The 23,257-nt window shown below is 39.6% G+C and overlaps 1 protein-coding gene across 1 annotated transcript in view; it reads left to right on the top strand.

Annotated features, from left to right (window-relative positions):
- The window catches only part of ptpn4a (protein tyrosine phosphatase non-receptor type 4a), a 76,555-nt gene that overhangs the window by 33,870 nt on the left and 19,428 nt on the right, over positions 1-23,257 (top strand). The window contains exons 3-14 of the mRNA XM_023287193.3: positions 4,264-4,371; positions 4,839-4,881; positions 6,189-6,267; positions 8,234-8,278; positions 8,710-8,762; positions 12,959-13,079; positions 13,451-13,538; positions 14,894-14,982; positions 19,203-19,266; positions 20,841-21,013; positions 22,140-22,208; positions 22,606-22,740. Coding sequence (XP_023142961.1) covers positions 4,264-4,371; positions 4,839-4,881; positions 6,189-6,267; positions 8,234-8,278; positions 8,710-8,762; positions 12,959-13,079; positions 13,451-13,538; positions 14,894-14,982; positions 19,203-19,266; positions 20,841-21,013; positions 22,140-22,208; positions 22,606-22,740 — 1,067 coding nt within the window. The remainder of the gene's footprint in view (positions 1-4,263; positions 4,372-4,838; positions 4,882-6,188; positions 6,268-8,233; positions 8,279-8,709; positions 8,763-12,958; positions 13,080-13,450; positions 13,539-14,893; positions 14,983-19,202; positions 19,267-20,840; positions 21,014-22,139; positions 22,209-22,605; positions 22,741-23,257) is intronic.

Here is a 23,257-nt window from a genome sequence, read left to right as displayed (position 1 = left end):
AAATGAAGATATTCTGTGGGGACATGTGAGACTTGCATTCATTTGCTGAAAAGGGGTGCGATGTGTGACCTTTTAGTCTTTAGCTCCGTTGTGAATGAAATTCTGTTTCCATTTTATGTATTTTCTAAATGGTCTAGTTAACAAACTACGTGAATATGACTGATACTAATAACTATGCAATGTTTGTCCCCATTTGGGACATTGTCACCCAGTGGGAGACAGTCCCAGACTTGGCTCCTGACTGACCTTTAACTGAGGTTGACATTTAACCAGATATACATTTGTCAAATCAGTCAGTCAGTCCTTATCCTTAAAATATGTTCTACACCTGAAAAGTATTGTGTTGTGTATGTTTGTGTGGAGAGAGACAGCTGTAGATGTGAATGACTCCTCCTTCATGTAGTTCCTTCCTGTCTGGACAAGCTGCCTTACACATTCCTGAATTTCCCTCATTCTTTAACACAAACACATACTCACACATTCAGTTGTGTTTCCTGTGGAAGGAGGGAAATAAAAATGTCATATTTTTTTGTTAACCTGCCATAAAAAAAAAAACACTGGAATTTCCCTTTGAGTGCCACTTTGGATTTGAGGTCTATCCAGTGTTCTTGATGTTTGAGGGTCTTTCCCCCTCTAACACCGAAGATAAACCCTCAGGGTAAAAAACTTATCAGAGCATCTCTCTCCCTCTCCTTCCCCTTTTTCTCGCAGCCAATCTCTTGTGCTCTGATTGCTCTCTATCACCATGTCTCCTTCCTCTCTCTTCACTCTCACGCACACAGGCACTATTTCAGTCTGTGGTGCTAGTGGACTGCACAAAGAGCGTTTGTCTCACCCAGTTGCATCGTCAATCACTCCTTTTCTCTTCTTCCATGCTCGCTCTCTTTTTCTCTCTCTCTGTCTCTATGACTCTCTGTCTTCTTCTTAAGTTTGCATTCCTTTTTTCTCTTTTTCCCCTTTGCAATGACTGTCTTAGTTTATGTTGTGTTACTATTTCTTTTGGTGACTCTTTCTCTCAGTGAGTACTACCCCATGGGCAATCCACAATATGGAGTTGTCTTTGCTGTAGCTGCAGTAGTTTGTTGTGTGAAAGTACAGAGAAAGAATTTCTGAAAGTGTGTGTGGACATGCTTGCCTGTGTGTGTGTGTTCCTGGCTCAGTTTTAACAATGTATGGCTGTTTGCTCTTGCAGTGGCAGCGATCACACATTTGGCTCACACGCTTTTAGAATACCAGAAGAGACTAGCACCAACACACACACACAGCCAAACACACAGAGATTGGTGATGGGTTTCCTGGGAGCACAGTGTAAAAGTGCACAGAGGGCTCCCACATCCAGCTGAAAAGCTGCTTTATACAAAGGCAAAGCAGTGGACACACACATAGAAAGTTTCTCATAGAGAAAATAGAAGTGTTTATTAATAGTCTTCCATTGGGAAACATTACATTAGAGGCTTGCGTGTTTTTGTCACTGTTCTCTGTTCAAGCGCTGTCAGCACAATCATCACACTTTTCATATACGAGGTATGGTCAAAAAGTTCCAAGCCTGTGCCTATAAAAATCTAAAAACTCTCCTAATTCACCTTTGGCCACCATCCCCTTCAATGTAGTCTCTTTGTGCGGCAATACAGCGGTCCCAACACTTTAACAAGGCATGAAACACTGCCTGGAAATCCCACTATGTAAACATATCAAGCACCATCTGTGATGGGCACTAAAACTCATTTTCTCAACTGTTTCAAAATGGTGACCCTTCAATTTGAATTTTGTTTTGAGGCTGAGGAAGAAGATACAGGGAGCTCAATCGGGTGAGTGGGATGTGTGAGGAGGGACTATTGTGTTGTTGAAGCCAAAAAATTGGTGCATAATCACTGTGCTGTGACCGAGTGCACAGTCCATTGGAGCACCCACATGCCATCATGACACAATTCAGGTCATTTGTACTGAATATTCTCCCTTAGACACCTCAGAACATGACAGTAGAACTCTGCCTTCTCAGTCTGACCATGGGGGATTAACTCAGTGTAAAACCCTGTGAATGTTGAAGAAAACAACTGGCATGCTCCTGGTGCTTGTGTGACCTGAAGCGTTCTTCCATTTTTCAAAATGGAAGAGCCTGCTGTTTCTTCTCACATTGGTAGCTGCGGACTCACCCCATGCCATTCGTGATGATCTATATGAAAGTTGGCTCATCCTTGGCAGCTGACTGATGCATACTGATGTTTTCTTCTTTGCTCCAGTTTGATGTCCGTAGAGAAATGGCAAATGGGCATCTGTCAGTGGTTACAAAAAGTGTGCACCACAAGTCCCACTGTTGATGTTGTGGTGTCACGCAATCTCTTGACTGGGGACAGTCACTGCTTGTACATGTTGCACGCAAGTGACTTTGAGGTGCTCCATGCACGCACATTAGGAACAGTGCCCCAACTTTTTGATCACACCACATACTTTGGCAATCCACCAAAGATGCACCCAATAGAAAAAAAAATATTTCAATCAGTTGATTTTATAGCATTTTAAAAAATTGAGACTCAAAAAGGCCATATAAAATTACATTTTAGTATTCAGCTGAGAATTAATAGAAAGGCAAGAAGTCAGTTTTGCTAACATTACCAATAATATTTAAATTTAAAAAAAAAAGAAACTCCCCTCAAGGAAGGGAGGGAAGAAGTAGAAGGGAGGGATGAGTTGACTCACACTTAACAAGGCTTTGACAGCAGTTGACTGCACACACACGCACACTGCCAGTTATCCTAGAGGGCTGCCATGTCAACATGTCAACTGTCAACTTTCATTCTGTTCCTTCCTCACACACTCGCAAGATGTGCTGTTAAACTGTGTCACCAGGGCAAAGGGGAGAGGTGGACAAGAGCAGTAGCTGTGTGTGTGAGTGTGTGTGAGTGTGTGTGTATGTGTGCACGTGTATGTGTGTGTGTATGTATGTGTGTGTCTTTTCTCCCATGGGAGCACTGATGGAGTCGCACACTCTCTCACACTCAGCCTGTCTGTCTCCAAGTTGCGGCAGGATCAGGTGTGAATTTCTGCTCCACTTGTGGTCCCACAGTTTATCCTCTCGCCCTTCCTACACTCTCAGGAAGCGATGTGATATTAATGATGCGTTTAATAAATTATTCCTCACTTTCTACTGCCTTTCATCTCGTTTTTTTAGGTGACTCTCGACTTTGTTATGAAAAGAAATGCTTATTTTAATCCTTGTTTCATTTTTTCCCCATTTTTGTGACCACTTACTTAGTGAATAACATTCAAATATAAAATAGCATGTTTTGAAAATAAAAAGACAATCATACCGACAAAGTACATTATTGTCATTCATTTCAATCCACATTTGATTTCAATTCCAAATACTTTCATGTCCTGTTCAGTGACAGTAAAAGTTGTGTTTACCGAAACAGTCCTTGCATGAACCAAGCAAAAGCAGAACTTGGTCAGTGATTTACTTGAATTTAAATATTTCCTTGAACTCAGAGTCTCTAAGAGTGCTGTCTTATGCAGACTTAACCCCAGACAAGATGCAGTGTCAGTGTTAAATTTTGTTAGTTCTCTTTTTTATTTCAACCACAGTACTTTTTTTTAACCAGTGTCCTTATTAGTAAACCTCTGGTTCTTCTCTGTCTGCTGCTTTGCAGTCTTCTTACACTCCTCATCAAATAATTGCTTGCGGTGCTTATTTAAAAGTCTGCAATCCTCACCTTGTTACATGTCACATTGTGTTTTAAGTGAACCATGTAAGCCACTATTTGCAAGACAACACAAATCATTGCAGCTCCAGTGTTTCTACATGTGAATGAAATACACTTTATAAAGTAGCTATGTGTGTTTTTAGGGTTATTTAAGTTTGCTCCATTGCTAGAAAAGATATGGACATATACAAACAATAGCTTACAGACACACATTAGCTTAATTCCTGGTACATGTTCCTCACAGTGTGGTTGCGAGGATATTTAATATGGCTCAACATGGATGAAGCGCATAAGAATTTTAAATCAGTGAAATGTTTCTCTAGCAGTGTGTGTGTTTAAATAATTTAGATGTCTGTGGTAGGAAATGTGGATTCATGTGTGCGAGAAGCACCAGCGCCATGCTTCAATCTTCCCTACTTCTCTCACTGGTCCTCCTGTGACCCTTCACTGAGGAGTTCAGGAGCCGTAAAGAGGCAGGAGTGTGATTCACTGACCTTTCCACAAAGTAGCACACTGAACAGCAAGTTGGAACTCAATCTTTGTTTTCTGTTTTTTGTTGTAGAAGTCGGATCATGGCCAGGTGCTGCTGGATGCTGTCTTTAAGCACCTGGAGCTGACCGAGAGAGACTACTTTGGCCTGCACTTGGCTGATGACTCCTCAGATGCACCGGTTAGTATGCCGTTTTCAGCCTACAAGAGTGCGTGTGTGTGAAAAAATGCAGGTTATATAAATTTATAGGAAGTTCTAGTCATAAAACCATCTCTCAAAATTGTCTCATATATATATAGCGTGCATGTATTGACTTTGACATTAAATGTCAAGGTCATCTTTAAGGCTGTTGTGTGTACGCATGAGGATAAATTTGTTTGCCTGCAAGATAATATTAGAGATGCCCTATATTTGCAACAGTTTAATAAGCTTGAGTACATCATAATTAGTACATCTGTCTGTAAATAACAATGAACAATGTATAGTCACTATATGCTAGTGTGCATATAGTGCTGTGTGTTCCTATCTGCATGGTGTTTGAGTGTTTCTGATGGCTATGTATGTGTGTGTGGCCACTGGTGAATAATTTAGGTTGTGTAGTCATGCTTTATGGTGTCTCTAAGTGTCTCTTAATCAATATTTTACAGCGCTGGCTGGATCCCAATAAGCCCGTCAGGAAACAGTTAAAAAGTAGGTAAAATCCACAACACACCACCTTAAGTAATCCAGTGCATATCAAACAAGCATCAGAAAGTCAGTCCACTCAAGTCTAATTCGACCACTTGATTTGAAGTTTCCAGCTGTTTTCGGCAGTGATGTGCAGTCCAGTCTCAGTAACGGTTAAAAATCCACACTTCACCTCAAGCAGAAGTCTTCACACCACATTGAGTGTCATTTATAATTCTAAATCGGCCTTAAGTAATGATTAAACTTTATTTCAACTCTGCTCTTATTTTTGATAATGCGTAATAGAATTTGTAACATGTTGAACAATTAAGGAGTAGCTCGAATGAAATCTGCAGTTCTCCTCCAGCAATGATTGAACTGTGCTTCAACTCTGTTTTCATGCTGACTGATTGACTCATTGACTGAAGTCACTACAGGGTTTTTTGTTTCATGCACTACATAAATTAGAGGCTGATGTGTTGGTGTGAATATAGAATTGCTTGTGTTATAGTTGGAGTATTTTATTCCACCTATTTACGTATATCCTGTAACATTTGAAAACAGGAATACTCCTGTTGTGGAACCAATATAAATGATATCTGTGTACGGTGTATTCTGAAAACACTGTCTTTGATGTTTTCTGTATTTTGTTATGAATTTGAATCTGAAATGGAGCCAATCATTTTTTTTCATCATTAGTCTGCACATAATACTCCCACCAGGCTGTCATTTGAGTGAGAAAATGCTTCTGTCTGCTCATTCTACAATAAAGGCCAAATGATTATTGTCCCTCTGTAAAGTTGTCCCATCTCCACAAAGGAGCTCTAGATCTCAATCATAGTGGCTATTAGGTTCCTTTGTTACCTGTCTGACCAAGGCCCCTCATCTGCAATTATTCAATTTGACTGGGCAGTCATATTTGAGAAGACTGTGTGTGGTTCAAAGCTTCTTCCATCTACTGTCTACAGACAATTCTCTTGACCTCATTCCTGCATTCAGTTGTATAGATTGATGATTATCATTGAATTCATTTTGAGATGAGTCTGAAACAGAAAAGAAGTCGAAAACTTCCTGAATGCACTGTGTATGTCCGTATCTCCTTTACTTTAACAATTGGCTTCACATTTTGAATTAGAAGTTAATGCTTTTAGAAGGGAGCGCTGTATGTAAAGTATTATCATAGGAATGTGTGTTTTGTATATTCCCGGATAAAGGCAAGGTATTTCAGGCATTTGACTAAATACAGCCAGCTTGCAATATACAGTTTATTTGCACTTACAGAACTGAAGTGTTGTGTTTTTGTCTCTAACTGTTCTTTACCATTATTCCAGGAGGGTCTCCCCATAACTTGAGTTTCAGAGTCAAATTCTTTGTGACAGACCCCGGTAAACTTCAGGAAGAATACACACGGTAAGAGTTGATATCATGACCGCGGCACTAGACTTGTGTTTCCTACGTGATTGAAGCTTATTGTTATTTAAGTATGTCCCTCATAGTAACTGCATTTACACTGACTCGTTCCAATTGTCAGTTGCAGTCAGATCCGAGGGACAGCGGGAATATCTGACTTGTCTCTTTTACCAAATATGAGCCTAATGCAGCAGCTGTAATTATGTTGTTTTACTATATAGAGATCAGGGATGAGAAGGTCTGCTGGAAATGGCTTAGCTAGATGTGTGTTACTGAGTGTTGGAGTACAGTTGGAATTTTTGCTGTATTCACCGTCAGCTGTTGCTGTATTTCCATAACGTCTTTTCATGTGCATTTTGAAGCATGGCATCAAAAAATGTTAATGGAAGTGTGGGGCAGAAGGTGAACAGAAGGCAGATATTGGTACAATATGGCACTGTATGGTATTGAAATGTTGTAGTGAAGATCTCCGCTCCAGATGGAATAGGGCTCACGTTACATGTTCCTGGCCAATGAAGCAAACAATTAGTGCAATTTCCAATAGTAGAGGAGTATACTAGTTGGTGAGTTGAACTGAACATGTTTATTGAGATAAAATTAGTGTGTAGGTGCCACGTATAGCTGCAAATGGGGTCACAGACCACCTCAAGCAAGACCACCTCAAGCAAGAAGGAGCCTTTATTATAATGTATGTTTATAAAAAGTAAATGTATTCCCTGTCTGCAGCTCTTAAATAAACTAGATAATATATATATATGTATATATATATATGTATATATATATATATGTAGGGGGCTGCACAGTGGCGTAGTGGTTAGCACTTTCGCCTTGCAGCAAGAAGGTCCCTGGTTCGCGTCCCGGCTTTCCCGGGATCTTTCTGCATGAAGTTTGCATGTTCTCCCTGTGCATGCGTGGGTTTTCTCCGGGTACTCCGGCTTCCTCCCACAGTCCAAAAATATGCTGAGGTTAATTGATTACTCTAAATTGCCCGTAGGTGTGAATGTGAGAGTGCTTGTTTGTCTTTGTATGTGGCCCTGCGACAGACTGGTGACCTATCTAGGGTGTCCCCTGCCTTCGCCCGAGTCAGCTGGGATAGACTCCAGCCCCCCTCGCGACCCTAGTGAGGATTAAGCGGTGTATAGATAATGGATGGATGGATATATATGTATATATATATATATATGTGTATATATATATATATATATATATATATATAAATGAAGAGCTTTTGGTGTCTCATCTTTGCAAATGGATTCCTAGGACCAGAGCTTCATTCTCTGTCTTGATGCAGGCTCATTAAGAAAAATAGGAAACCACTATATGTTCTGCAAACACAAACTCTGCAACACTGGATTCTATTCAAACAACATGCAGAGGAGGCATCACAGTACTGTGCCTCCTTTTCTGCCTGGTGTTTATTTTAGCTGCTCAGCCACAGCCTTGCTCCCCGAGCCTTATCTGTACTCTGTATACAACTTGTAAAAGTGAGTAGTAAGCCTTGAATCTGACATGCTGATATTGCTGTTATATTGTACGTTCCAGTCACGACCAAAACACACTCGTGATAGCTTTGTCGTACCCTGTTTGTGGCATTGGTAGCGTAGTACACAACACAACAGTTAAGCAATGCTGATGACAAGCATAGTAGGGCGGTTTTCATCAAGTGCAATAAAATTAAGCTATAAACATTTTTTCCTGAATTTGTCATGTATGGAACAGTCATTTAATAGAAATCAGTATAATGTATGTTTTGGTCAATGAGCTAATGTTCTCCTAATTGCACAAAAGCCTCTGCCATTGAGAGTTGATTTATTTCACAAAAAACGCTTCCATCATAAGTCACACGGTTATAATCTTATTGCCAGGCCTCTGTAGGATGCTTCTCTTTACACTATACTAATACATTTAAACACAGGTCATGGTTTACTGGTCTCTTATCCTAATGTGGTGTGTTGTCTCCCCTCAGGTACCAATATTTTCTTCAGATCAAACAGGATATATTAACTGGAAGGTGAGTATGTCGTCCTGTGTTCACTTGATGTTGCTGTATAAACATGGTGGAGCATTCTGCTTCATAAAGAGCTGCCAGATGTAATCATGATCATTGCATTAAGTGTTAGTTTCCACTGTGAGCTATCGTGATTTTAAATTCTAAGATGTGTGTGACTGGAGGAAATCTGAGGTTATATACGGTACACTTAAACTCCTTTTGCGGTTGTACAAACATGCACAGCATGCTTATTATTGTTTTTGTCAGTGAAAATAAGTGTAACTGCTTTTACTGGTTCTTAAGATAAAATTGATTTGATGATTGTCATGATTATCTAAGATGAGTAATCTCTGCTCTTAGAAAACAGCCATAATATTTTTTGTATCGATCCAAGGCTGAATCATTAGTGTATGTATACTTACGTGGTGTGTATGTGTTCCTGTGACTTCCAGACTGCCCTGTCCTCACAATACGGCTGCACTGCTGGCATCCTATGCTGTACAATGTAAGTAGCGCTCCCTGGGTACACTCGTCCTACACAGCAATGGAAAAGCAATTCATTAGGACTCACTTTAATTACACACACACTGTTAAATGTAATGACTGTGGTTGCGGGAGTGCATTTATAACTGGCGCTCTGAAGCCATTACATTTCAATTAAACTGTGTGGTGATATTTGATATTAACATCAGGGGTATAAATATTCTATGAGATGTGCAGTAAGGACTGGTCCAAAATCAGCCTTAACGGCCAACTTACATACAGAGGGAAGTAGAACGGTGCTGGGGTTACTAATCAGGTCAGAGGATGTTTAAACTAACAGGCATTTTCTTTATTTGCTCCTCCAAAAGTCTATTATTGTGCTCTCAAAGGGTAATTAAGTGAATGTTTTTGATATACTTTGTGATGTTATCTTCCATTACTAGATAAAATTCACTCATGCAGTGAGCAACCTAACAAATGTAATAATATGCAGTATTCTGCTGTGTTTCTGTTTTCATCGTTGCTTACTTGCAGTGCCGTTCCAGCACCTCATTTTAACCGCTGGGACTGGAAACCCACTTCATTACTGTCTATGTAGACGTGCAGACTAGTCTATTCCAGTGGATGTTCAGCCTGAGAGCTAATCCCATCTACTGTTGTGATTTAGTATTTGGGTTAAAATGCTGACTCGGCCCCTCTGTCACGAGAATAATGACTCCTGACACAGTGGTCTGTCTGTCTCACACGTTCTTTTCCTTTTATTGCTGCTCATTGTTTTCATGCAGCTTGTTTTGCCCTCTGCCTGTTTCTTTGTTTTATCTCTGGTTAGTCTTCCTCATCTCTTTCTGCTTAACCCCCCTCCCTCCCTTTCATGCACTCATAAACCTCTTACCCCATTCCTCTCTGCTCTCCCTCCCTCTTTCTTTCTTTCTGTGCTCTTGCTCTATGGCATATTTGCAGGGAATATGCGCTGCTACAGTATATAGGTCAGAGAAGAGATTTGGCCTAGACCGCCAACATCATGACACTACTGCTTTTACACAGACACACATACACACACACGCACACACGCACACATGCACACACACACACACACACACACACACACACACACACACACACACACACACACACACACACAGTGTAGCTAGGTCCATGTTGTCACTTCGTGCAGTGCCAGCCCAGATTATGAAGATAAATGTTTGCTTTGGGAAAAACGGCTTGAAGCAACTGCTATGCTGCTAATTCAGTAAGCTCAGTCCAAGTGCCAGCGCTGATGACTCTAAATCCCACACTAAAGCTTGCATTCTCAAAGCATCGTAAATCCCTCCCAGAAAACCTAAAATCTTGTTTTATAAATTGACCAAAAACTGTCTGAAAACTATGCACCCCCTTTCTCAGAAATAAACACATCTTAGTAAAGAACAAAATTATGAAATTACACCTTTTATTTCTGTAGTATTTTAAAGCAGTAGATGTGGGCTTGGCTAATGCAGCCTTCATGTCTACAATAAACACTTTGATGTCGTTAAAGCTGCTTTTCATGGAGATGCAGAATGTCGCTTTTGTTAATTTATTCATATTGACTGTGGTGATGGGTGACCCACACACACTAGCAAACGCATATACACTTGGTTTAAATTACCTGCAATTCAAGTGAATGCATCATCACAAATGGAGACTTTGTCTTGTTTGTGCTTCATTGGTCAATAGCACCATTATAAGGAGCCTTGAACCCCAGCTAGTCTCTCCTGCTTTCAGTCAATCTATAGTTGTGTATGGATTTCACATCAAAAAATGGATATAAAAACAGAGATCAGGTTGACTAGTCTTTGAGCTTCATTGGCCTTAGCATTGACCCTTGTTAAAATAATAACTGCAACATAAAATATACTGACATTAACCTACTGCTCTGAAACACACGCTATTGACTGTACACATATATGTCCCTGGTGGTGTGTGCACATCAGTAAACAAGTGAGCTAGAATCGATTGGTTGGTCAATATGCTTAGGCTACCATCTTGTAGGTTAGTCAAGGGACTACTTGAGTGAATTGATGCTTTTGAGGTTCAGCTGCAAACTAGTGAGCAAATGGCTTTGAGCTCTTCATCTCAGAGGCTCTGAAATGTACCAGAGATCTGGGAATCATTTCATTCTTTGTTTCAGCCTGTTATCTGCAGTCTGCACTCCCTTTTTTATCTTTGAATAAAACACTTGTATTTTCAAGCTTACTGTATTTTGTTACTTTGAGCCACAGTTAAATGCCTCTGGCCATCTGTTATATGAAATGCTGTGTTCGTAAGAAAAGGCCCAAGACATGATATTATTTTTTTTTACCATTTCTGTTTTAGCTTGTTTTTAAAAGACATTTATTATATCTGTGCACAATCTTACCAGATTGGGGGGATGTGGCAAGGATAAACTGTATTGCACCACCTTGGTTTATGTTAGACTTGAAGGATTACAGCTGGTGTGATAATATGAGGTAAGAGGGTTATACTTCTTTTAGCTCAGCTGAAATTCTTCCCAGACATGTAGCATACACAGACACAATGAGAACTATGTCCCACTCAACAAAAATGCGGCATTGTTTCACTATCATGCTGAAAACTACTATGTTTGAAGACACTCTGTTTTTCCATGTTGTGATGTATACAGTCTTAATGGAAGAGGTTTGTTAGAGACTGTGAGAAAAAAAAAATCTATAAAGATGTGAAGATTTATGCCACGGGCAAAAATCAAGTTTATTTTTTTTAAATTTGGTAATACCTCTATATGCGGTGGAAAGTTCAGTTCCTGATATATTTGCTGTGTCCACTTACTGCGCTTAGGACACCTCAGAAATAATCACATTGACTCAGTGCTGCAGCCCAATTTGTAACAAGCTGCTAGCTACAGTAAAAAAAAAAAAAAAAAAAAGAAAAACAGCAGTTGCAGCCTTTCAGAAACATCCACAGGAGCCCTGTGTGTTTTTCTGTTTAACATGTGGCGCATATACAGTCATGGAAAAAATATTGGACCACCCTTGTCATTAAAAACAATGGTTATGCAATCAAGTACTAACTCCTGTGTGTATCATGTGACTTAAACAGACAGAAAAGGAAACATGGAATGCCTAGTAGTACTGTTTTTGGCAGTACAATGCCATAGCTATTGATTTTGGTTACTATCAATTACCATGGAAAATGACTAGGTATCAGCTCTTAAATTAAACTCTTATGAGCTATTTTTGCTGTAATCATTATATTTGTCAAAACAAATGTACCTTTAGTTGTACCTGGCATTAAAATTAACAAAATGAACAACAAAACAAGGGCGGTCTAATAATCTTTTCCATGACTGTAGGTACCGATGCCTGCTTATCACAGTATGAAAAGAACTGCATGCATGTCGACTGTACACTGGAACTTCATAGATCTGCACATTAAACAATATTGTGTATTTTACGGGCTGCACAGTGACGTGGTGGTTTGCACTTTCGCCTTGCAGCTAGAAGATCCCTGGTTTGCATGTTCTCTCTGTGCATGCGTGGGTTTTCTCCGAGTACTCCAGTTTCCTCCCACAGTCCAAAAATATGCTGAGGTTAATTGATTATTCTAAATTTGCCCATAGGTGTGAGTGTGATTGTTTGTCCTGCTTTAAGTTACTGTATTGTTTTTAAGTTATTTTCTTATTTTTCACTGCGAAGCACTTTGGTCACCTGTTGGGCTTTTGTAAAGGGCTATACAAATAAATTTTGATTGATTGATTGATTGATTGATTGATTGATTGATTGATTGATTGATTGATTGATTGATTGATTGATTGATTGATTGATTGATTGATTGATTGATTGATTGATTGATTGATTGAACAGTGTAGCATTCCATCAAAAACATTTTAAGGCTGGAAGAATAATATTTTCTTGAAAACAAACTTCTGAATATGTACCATCAATTAAATGTTTGGCATTTACTTAATGTGTTTATTGAATTGTAATTTCATTGTCTTTATTTTAGAACAGTGTGATTGAACAGAAACGGCACATGTACCGATTAAATGTCAGGATGTATGCTATGAATATTTACTTGTGGGGGCTTGTGGGGACCATCTTCAGCTTATTACCCATTACTAGTTCAGTTCCCTTTAACTCACACTTTCTACCTTCCCGCCTGTTGAATTAAGCAAACGATGCATCATCGTAATATTAATCTTTCTTTGTCTCTCTTTTTCTGTAGCTGAGTTGGGGGACTACAGTGAAACGGAGCATAGTCCAGGCTATCTGTCTGAGTACTGCTTCATCCCGAATCCCCCGCAAGATTTTCACAAAGAGGTCGCCAAACATCACCAACAGCACAGGTGCGCTGAAACATACACACACATACACCTGTGATTCCACACACATTCATGTAGCTGTAGGAAGGAACTGAACCATACAATCTAGCATGTGGCAAAAAAAAAAAAAGTAAGCAAAAAAGACTAAACCTGGAAATATTACTATGTACAGATAGACAAATGTTTCTGATTAAGTAGAGTTTAGCTGAACCTTTCCTTGTAATTCAATATATTTCTGATTGCCTATTTTCTATTGCTTTTTTTTTTGTCTTTTTCCACCTCCATATGTCTGTTTAACACACTACCCTGTCATCATCGCTCCCACACATGACCTCTCATCCCTGTCTGTTGCTGTACCGTGTTCTCACTCTCTTCCCTCTCTCTCTTTCTCTCAGCGGTCTATCTCCTGCCCAGTCAGAGTTTAATTATCTGAACACAGCACGTACGCTGGAGCTCTACGGGGTAGAGCTGCACTATGCAAGGGTAAGTAAGGTTTTATTCCATGTCTGTTAACAGTTCTCTGCCTTAGTGTGTATGTTAAAGCCCATTCTACATACAGCTTATATGTCTGTGTGTTTGTATTGCAACTCGTCTAATGTTTTTTTATTTTTTTTTTTAAATTTCCCAAGCAGTTGCTATGGGGCCTGTTAGACGTGTCAGTGTATCTGTGATCTCACTTTAGCAATCTTGCCTCCTTCTTTCCCCCACAAAACCCCTGTGCAGTTTGAAATAATATAGTCCATATTCACCTTCAGCCAATGTGATCAAAATTACTGATAATGAAGTTCCAGTCTGTGAAAGCTTTTCTCTTTCCCCACCATCACACACACACACACACACACTGTTTTCATCCTGCCAGCAACAGCAGAGCCAAGCATCTCTGTGCTGGAAATAAGAACAGGTTGGAGGAGCTGCAGAGTGTACAGCTGATGTTGATGCCCACACCCTGCAGAAATGCCACACATTGGCATTCAGCTCTCATCATAACACCAACAGATAGTAGCAGTGAAGGAAAATCATCAAGATCAACTTTTTTTTTTTTTTGCACATAGTTCTTTTGGATACTTTTGTAGAAAAGATCAGATGAAGCTACGTTTAGAGCCGAACACATTTCTAGCCTGGTGTCATTTCCAGCTCATCCTGTTGAGATTGGATTCTTAGCTGTTAAAGGAAATGAGAGCAGTGCGATATCAACCATGATGTTATTATGGGGTGGAAAGGGCGTGTGAATGCTGTACAGATTGGGACTTGCCTGTGATTTTTTTTTTTTCTTTATAGCCCTAAACGTATTACTAATTTTTGGAGAAATGAATTCATTTTGTTGTTATGTAATAATCTTAGAATTGTTATAATGAAGCTATTTATAAAATAGTACATGCTTTTGATAGATATATTCGTGAACCTCAGCATGAAAAGCCATGGATGGAATTAGTCAGCCTCAGGAATCTGGAAAAATCTGGAGAAATTCAGCCAGAACTCACAGAAAATCAAGCTTGATGTATTGACTGAGCAGCAGAAGAACATTTATTAGCACTCAGTCATCCTCAGAAACACTCTATAAAGAAATATTAAAGATGTCCAACACATAGTATATAAAAGGACATGTCTAAATAAGATAATTAATCAGGGCAGTAGTATCAGCATGTTGGAAGAGTCGATGTTCATTGAAACCTGACATGAACTTGTCCTCATGTACTCTACTCTTTAAGTGTGGGTGTCTCATTGCTCTTAGGTTGAAGCAAGTAGAATCAGAGCAAGGCAGGTCTTTTTCCAGCATCACCTCCTCTCCTCCTCTACACACACACACTTGTTCACACACTCTGTTCTTCTCCCTTTAGGACCAGAGTAACACAGAGATCCTCATCGGAGTGATGTCCGCCGGCATTGTGATTTACAAGAACAGGGTACGGATCAACTATTTCCCATGGTGAGTAACATGAACACCCATGATATAGTAAGAACCAAAATGTGAAATAAACAAAACAAAAGAATAGAAGTTTCGTGATGGGATTTACATGGTGTTCCAGTGAGAAGCTACTCTAGGGTTGCAGTTATGTGGAGAAGGAGACAGAGTGGAGCTATAGATGATGAGAGACCATTTAGGGGCGGTTTTGGTGAGAGGTTTAGGACCAGGGATATACATATCAGATTTGTCATGATTTAGTTTTAGATGGTTGGCTGGTATCCATGATTTAATTTCAGTAAGAGATTTGGTCAGGGTGGAGTGAGTTGCAGTTGAAACAGATTTAATGAATATGTAATCATCGCTGTTGCAGTGTAGACCATGATGAGGGATGATTTTACAGAGGGAGAGAATGTAGAGGATGAACGGAAGAGGGCCAAGTACTAAACCCTGGTGAAATACTTCACAACTACACGCAAAGTTTCTCTAACTGAACCACAGCATATTGCATAGATTTTTTGAACTAATATATGTACCCGTATACGTTTCAGTGACTAAATAAAAGAAGCTTGTGAACAAACTGTCAGTGTCAATTGCACTAGCTGCAAGCCAAAGATCAAGGTTCTTTAAATCAAACTGCTTGAAAGCAACTCTGGCCAACAGAAAAACTGGAAGCTATCAGCTGTGAATGAGAGGATCTGGGTGGATGAGAAAAGGAGCACTACTAAAAAAAAAGAGGCTCATTGCTCATCAATATTTTCATACTCCGTCATTTCCCCCTGGCCATATTTCCCCTGAACTGGGGGAATCAAACTATGGATGTTCTTGTCACAAATCCACCTCTGTGCCCAAAAATCTGATGCCAGCTCCACTTGAACTGCCTCCAGGAACACTTTTTGCTGAGAGATCGGCTGCATAATATTTTGGAAACCTCTCACATAGTGATTATTGACATGGCATATTAATGCTTAAGCCTCAGTTGATCCTTTCCAGAATTATGCAGATGATTCCACCAGATTTTTTTTCTACAGGGGGGAGGACTTTTAGTGTTAAACTAGGTTTCCTGGAAATATTAAAGGCATCAAATCTGTTCTGTCCCTCTTTGTCCTCCTTTTGCCTCTCTCTGTCGAAGTCACTCTCATCAGTCTTTACGTCTGTAGCTCTCATTGTCTCTCCAAAGCATCGATTCTTGGAAATCTCCTATACTCTGCTTCTGCACCGTGGCTAAATGTTAATGGGTGCTGGAGGTGAGAGAGTAACAACTCAAGCCTCTTGTAACTGTGGAAGATAATTCACTCATGTAGGCTTAACACATACACACCCTGATCAAATGCCCAAAGCAGCTGGTGTATCTCTGTGTGCATATATGTTTTTCTGCGTAGATGACTTTGAGGTAAGGGAAGGATTTTTTATTACTCACACTGTGGGGACCAAATTCATAAATCTGGGGACTAAGGTCCTCCTATTTTGGGGGGAAAACAAAGCCATACCATGAAATTTAAGGTTTAAGACTTGGTTTGCGGTTAGGGAAGTTGAAGAGTCACCATGGATTGAATGTAAGTCAATCTGAAGTCCTCCTAAGTGGAGAAAAATAACTAAAGCATGTTTGTGTGTGTATCCAGTCAGCTGAGCTAAATTTAGAGAGGAACAGCGGTGTCCCCAACAGCTGTTGACTACCATGTGTGAGAAAGGGACCGAGAGAAACATAATAGTCGCAGTATCTCTCAACCCCACGCTCACTGATTTTCTTCCCTCTCTTCTTCATTCTGTCTTTCTTTACTCTCTCTTTAACAAAGACTCACTGTTTCTGCATCTACTTCAGTCCTGCCACTTCTCAGGCTGTCTCTCCCTCTTGTCATTCTCCTGTTGCCATAAATCAAACTGTAAGATAAGGAGGGGTCAACAGAGTCTCTGAGGAACGGCAGAGACATTTAGATTTTTGCCTCTTTCCTATTTCTGTTCACAGCAGCCTGACAAATGAGCCACACTTAGATGAGGCATGACTCACGCTCTGCTTAAGCATGTGTGTATGTGTGTGTTTGTCCATGCAAGTGTGTGTGAGTAAGTATGTAAAATATATTTAGCAGGGAGCGATGAGTCACAGCAGCAACAGAACTCTAGGAAGGGATTATGTTACTCTGCTGCTGCTGCTGCTCATTAGCAGACTTCTTACTGTGGCCACGCGTGTGTGGCCCTCTGATTCCAATATTATTTATCCCGCTTCGCCTTCTGTGTGTGACTAGATAATACACAGATTGGAAAATATGGATATTGCTGAAGCTGGGAGACTCCAGTGCTGTCACACTCGTATAGCACGTACCCTGCAGCTATGGGGGGAGGTTGGAGGTTAAATAAACAGTTGGGATGTGCCACATGGGTGAACTGACTTGAAGAAATGGCAATTTATTTAGATGTGTGCTTTCAGTCTGTTTATTGAAAACTGAAAATGAATTTGTACCTGTTTCAATCTACTGTGCTAGTTCTAAACATGTTAGCATGCCCGTATAGTGCACAGGTTAGGCGGACTTGAGCAAGTGTGACCAAGTCTGGCTAAGCCTCAACTGGGGCAAAAGGAAATGATGAGCATTCAAAAACAAAATCTGCTCTCGTACCTTGGTCTGAACTGATGTTTGGTCCATATTATTTTGTAATGACGGTTGACGGGTTTCTGGATTCAGTTTTAAACCTCCCCAGCTGCTCACAGACTCATCCTCCCCCTTATGATATCAAATATTTTTGACAATAGTTCAAATCTGCATGTTTTTTTTTAATATGCTAGTGCTTGGAGCAGCCTACACTGTTCCCAAGCAACATAAAAGTTTCTTACTGAAAAGTATTATTAGCGCTAGATTAAATTGTTGCATCACAATCTCCCCTTTGTTTACCTCTGTATCCCCATAAGATCATGTGAGGTGGCACACTGCACTCTGAATATTCCCTCTGGTATGATAATCCTTACAATAGCCTGTAGTGTTTGATGCAACACTGTTTTCTACTCTTGTAGGGTGTGCAGGTCTGAGATTAGCAGAAAGACATCTGAAGCTTCATCTGGATGATGCAACCTGATTTCAAAATCTGTCTTGTAGCGTGAGTCAGGCATTATCACATATTGACAGCTGAGAGACGGGAAATGTGGGAACACCGTGCAGTAAATTTCCAGGATGCCTGGGAGTCAAATCAGGAAGTCTCTGCTTGTAGACATTCACACTCATATGGTGTGCGTTCTAACTACTTGGCTGTTGGCAGGTTCCTAATTTTCATGCCTCCACACTGACTATAGCTGTGGCAGGAGGCATTTTGTTTTCCAGTTGTATGTCCACTTGTCTGGCTCATTGTTGTGGACCATATATTTCAGGAACACCTTAATAGAATTTTTTGCATTCGACTCAGATCTTCAGTCTGTGTTTTATGACAGTAGCTCAGGAATTCATATGCTAATCATTACATCACACGGAAGTCTAACACGATAAAATGATTAGATAATGACATTTTCAATCCACAAGATCAAAGGTCAACTCGTTGGTTGAAAAAAACTTTTTCTGGGCATTATTCAGCTGCATGACTCAGGAACAGAAATATTTCACATTTGGTCACTTATGTTTTGTAGGTTCTTTACAGGAACATACATATTTGAAGCTTTGTCTGCTGTCATGTGTGTTCTGTCAGAATCAGCTTTCTTAGCCAAATGCGAACACTTTCAAGGAGGTTCTTTTACTCAGTTAAGTTACACAAAGTCTTATAAGTTCAAAGTCCTCACTACATATATTACGAGTCTTGTCAGACATGAGTGCAAACTGTATCTTGATTTTCTGGCAGATGCAATCATAAGATTGTCATTTTAGTTATTTCACATTTTAATCTTTCAGAACACATTGACATGCTAGTCGGTCAGGTATTACAATCATATGCTAGCAGCCTAACAGAGAGCTTTAGTTTACATTTCACTTCTTATCCCAAAGATAATAGGTTCTGTAATCTCGTTGATGGCTGTTTCTGCATGTTGCAACAGCAACTCTTAAATTAAAAATGTGCAAAATCAAAATACAGTATAGAACTCTCAAAATATATTTTAGTATTTCATTCAGTGTACACACCGCATACTGAAGAGCCAAAATATTTTGACCTCCTTACCTTACACATCATTATATATTGGTGCAGTAAATGTATTCATGGGTAAAAATGTAGCGTCGTCTTAATAAAGGTAATAGAAGCAACTAACACAGGCAACCTTTTCCTGCTTCCAGGTTGAAAATAGTGAAAATCTCCTTCAAGTGCAAACAGTTCTTCGTCCAGCTGAGAAGAGAGGTGGTAAGTGTACGCACACACACGCCCACTCACACAAACACTCACACTAGCACTTCTTAGCCACCACCTCCCTCTCACAATTATGTGTAGTTTGTGAACAGATGGAGTTTATCCAGTGTTTATCCAGTTTTTCCGTACATACTGCACTGACTCTGTAAATGTATGTCTGTACAGTACACCACTACTGGAGATGTTAACTGAGCTGTGACTGCATGTGTGTGTGTAATCATTGTCAGATTAACCCCCTGCTGTCTGTGTCCTGGTTGACTCTGCTTTAATCCCCCCACTGTGTCTTGCATCCTTTGTTTGATGCGTGAACGTCGTTCTGTTTTTCAAGATAACAACTCTGACACCACTGTCAACCTGATCTTTATATTCCACCACAAATATTCACAGTTCATTATTTACCCTTCCGAAACTGCTCTTACATGTTAAATCAAGAGGTATAACTCCTATTTAACAGGTAAATGATAGAGCCCTCTTTATTTCTCTCGCATTTTTCCTGCTGGCAACATCCCTAAATGTGTCTGCATTGGCCTCGAGCATGTCAGATATTTAATTTAACTGATAATAAATGAACTGCATCTAATAATTTATTGCTGGGATTTTCATTCTCTCCTCTACTCTTCTTATCCTTCTCCAACTCTAACAATGCAGTTCTTGTCTCGTCCCTCCATCTGTCTTCCTTTCTCTTTTTCTCTGTCTGTTTGAAGTAAATGAAAATACATTTTCATGGTGAAACAGTCAACGCTAACTAATTTTACTTTAATCCAATATGCGTATTGGAAAATTTCCCTTGCCATGACAGTAAATAAAGGAATACAATGCCGGTTATGTCTTTCACTGTGTGAAAATTCGGTGAATAAAAAGTAAACGTAATGTAATAAGCTGATTACAGTTGATGTTGCAATGTTTGTTTTGGCAGTAACATCTGTATCTGTACAAAGTCTGCTTGGAGGCATTTGTTGGAAATAGTCCTGAATATCCTGTAGAGAAAATGTGCAATAAAAACAGTTTTAGGCATGGAGTTTAAAGAAAGGCTGACTGATTAATGTGCAGTATCCAAATTGCAGAAGCTGCAGTTTGTTAAAATATTGATAAAATGTGTGACAAAATATCATTATAAACGTGTTGTTGTGCTACAGAGATACCTACAAATCAGGTTCTCTATACATATGGGAACATGTTCATTTAGTACATACCACAGGAAAAATCACCTTGGAATTTTTTAGATTTTTTTCAGTGAAGAATAAATGAAAAAAGTGACCTTTCCCTCTTCTGTCATAAATCGTCGCAATATGATTTTATTTTGCATATCGTTTAGCGTTCACTGAAAGAGTTAACAAGTAAGCAGAGTAGTCTAAACATTTGACTATGGATAAATAATTAAGATCGCTAATATAGTATACGTATAATATGCAATTTAGATAGTTTTCAAATAATGGAGAAGCAGTTGTAATATATAAATGTTAACAATTTTCATCATTGATGTGGTTCGCCACAAAAAGTAAAGGATAAACAGCTAAATAAACAAATGGAAAAATGTCTCACTATCATCCTCTTCTCCCTGCACACAGACTGAGACTCGGGAGACGCTGCTGGGTTTCAACATGGTCAACTATCGGGCCTGTAAGAACCTGTGGAAAGCCTGCGTGGAGCACCACACCTTCTTCAGGCTGGAGCGGCCCATCCCACCACAGAAGAACTTCTTCGCTCACTACTTCACCCTGGGCTCAAAGTTCAGATACTGGTGAGAGCAGAACACAAATAGGGGCTCCCAGAGGAACAACAGAGCACGCAAAGAACTAAGGAAAGTCTTGATTGGAATTCCAGCCTGGGCCAGGTTGACATGTACACACATACACATACCATACTTGTGCAGGCTTTGTCAGTCTTTCAGTTCGATTCTCACCAATAGTCCATCAGCAGAAGTGCATGTTTATTTAAGTCAATGCAGTTGTTTCTCTTTGCTTAGAAAGGCTAAAATACTGAAAGGCTACTGGGTGCCTGTCGTGCTATGCTGTCCTAGAAAACCACAATTTAATTATTCATGGTTTACCTAAAAAAAAAAAGTGACTTGTTTCTGTTTGGCCTTCCAACTATTCCTCTAAATCTTGCAGGAATTGTTTGTGTGATGGTGTCCTTGTTAAACCATGCCACACAATTAATTTTACTCTGCCTACTCAAACGAAACATTTCTTTTAAACTGGCGATACACAATTTTTCTACTTACGGGTTGGAATGGAGACATAAAATAGAATAATGTTTTCTCCTTACTGGATTATGACATTACCCTCTGTCAACTTTGCTTCACTTCACTGGCAACATTTTTCATTTCCCTTTTCTCTGAAATGTGAGTGAGAGATGAACTGAGAGTTTGAGGTCTTGTGATGCATTATTGAGCAGCAGTGATGCAATGTGAGCAAGCCTCATCTGATGTTTGGCAGTGTGTGTGTGTGTGTGTGTGTGTGTGTGTGTGTGTGTGTGTGGGTGGGGGTGTTTTTGCCCTTGAGATATTGACTGACTTTCCAATACGCATAGTCTTTTGAATTGCGAATTTGTGCTGTTAACATGTTATTAACAGAGTGTCAAAAGATAAAATATGTTGCACTTGTTACTGGCTGACAGACTGATGGCCTTACAGTATTTTGGTTGATTTGTTTATTTAAAGAGAATTTTCAAGGACTCATGCTGCTGAAATTGCCTTTAGTATTGTAGAATAAAGTGACACATACTGCAACAGCAGATGTCTTAGTTTCAGAAAATGCAGCAAGTCAGAGTAAACCTTGCTGAAGCCAAAGCTGTTTCACTCCAGATAAAGTTTATTTCTTTCACGTTATTCCACTGATTGTTGTTCTTGTTATTCCTGTTCCCAGCGGACGGACGGAGGTGCAGTCTGTGCAGTATGGAAAGGAGAAAGGAATCAAGGACAGAGTATTTGCCAGGTAATGGACAGTTCCCTTTTGGTTAGTTGAATGTAGCCATTAGAATCATCTCGTGATACAGAAACTTAAATCGCAAAAAAAAAAAAAAAGCCAGAATTTGAAAATACGGCCCTTCTCCTGCAGTTTTCCCCTCTCTGTCCTCACCCAGCAGACAAGCACAGGTAGATGTACACTCTTTAAACACGCAAAAACTGTCACCACTGACTTTGTTCCCCACGCAGAACTCGAATCCCACTCTACTGAGACAGTTTTTTGTTTTTTTTTTTTGTTTAACCCATTCAGCAACCATGTACAACTCTTTTTTTGCACAATGACAGAAAAAATACTGTCTACCACAGCTTTAACGTATAATTATTGTTTTCATTTTGGGGATTAATCACCACCTCGCTCTGAACAGGTCTCCCAGCAAGCCATTAGCCAGGAAGTTGGTGGGCGGGACAGACTGGGAGTCGGTCAGCAGGAACAGCCTATCAGATGAGAGACTGGAGACCCAAAGCCTGCCTACTCGCTCACCACCCGGCACGCCTAATCAGTGAGTTCTAACTACCGCTCATATTTTATAAATGCACCTAGAAAAAGTAAAAATCTTTTCATGAGCAAGTGACTTTCTGTTATTAGAAAAATACATATTGTGAAAAAAGTTACTTTGCTTCATCTTTGTGCAGTTCGGCTTATCACAGTACATAGCTTCAGAACTTTATGGGCAAACATTTAAGCCGTAAAAGTGGCCACCCCATGATGTCTGAAGTATAAAATATTAAGAAAATATCACACTCATTCCTGTTCCATTCATGAAATAACTGGATATTATTTCAAAATTTTCCTGGTTTACTATTGTAAACCAGGAAAATATTTAGCCATACAATAAGTTAACCTTAACAAACTAAAGTTAACCTTTAGACAATAAAAAGGAAATCTGAAAATGTGCAACATTGTGGTTTAACTCAGAAACTTTCTATTCAAACAAAGTACACATGACACCAGTTCTGAGCATTTATTGGATGTCATCTTTCAGGTACTTCAGTTATACCTCAAACTGAGATTGTGTT

This window comes from Amphiprion ocellaris, chromosome 11, assembly GCF_022539595.1.
Source record: "Amphiprion ocellaris isolate individual 3 ecotype Okinawa chromosome 11, ASM2253959v1, whole genome shotgun sequence".
Classification (NCBI taxonomy): Eukaryota; Metazoa; Chordata; class Actinopteri; family Pomacentridae; genus Amphiprion; species Amphiprion ocellaris.
The sequence above is the reverse complement of the archived record's forward strand: the minus strand, read 5'-3'. Positions and strand labels throughout refer to the sequence as shown.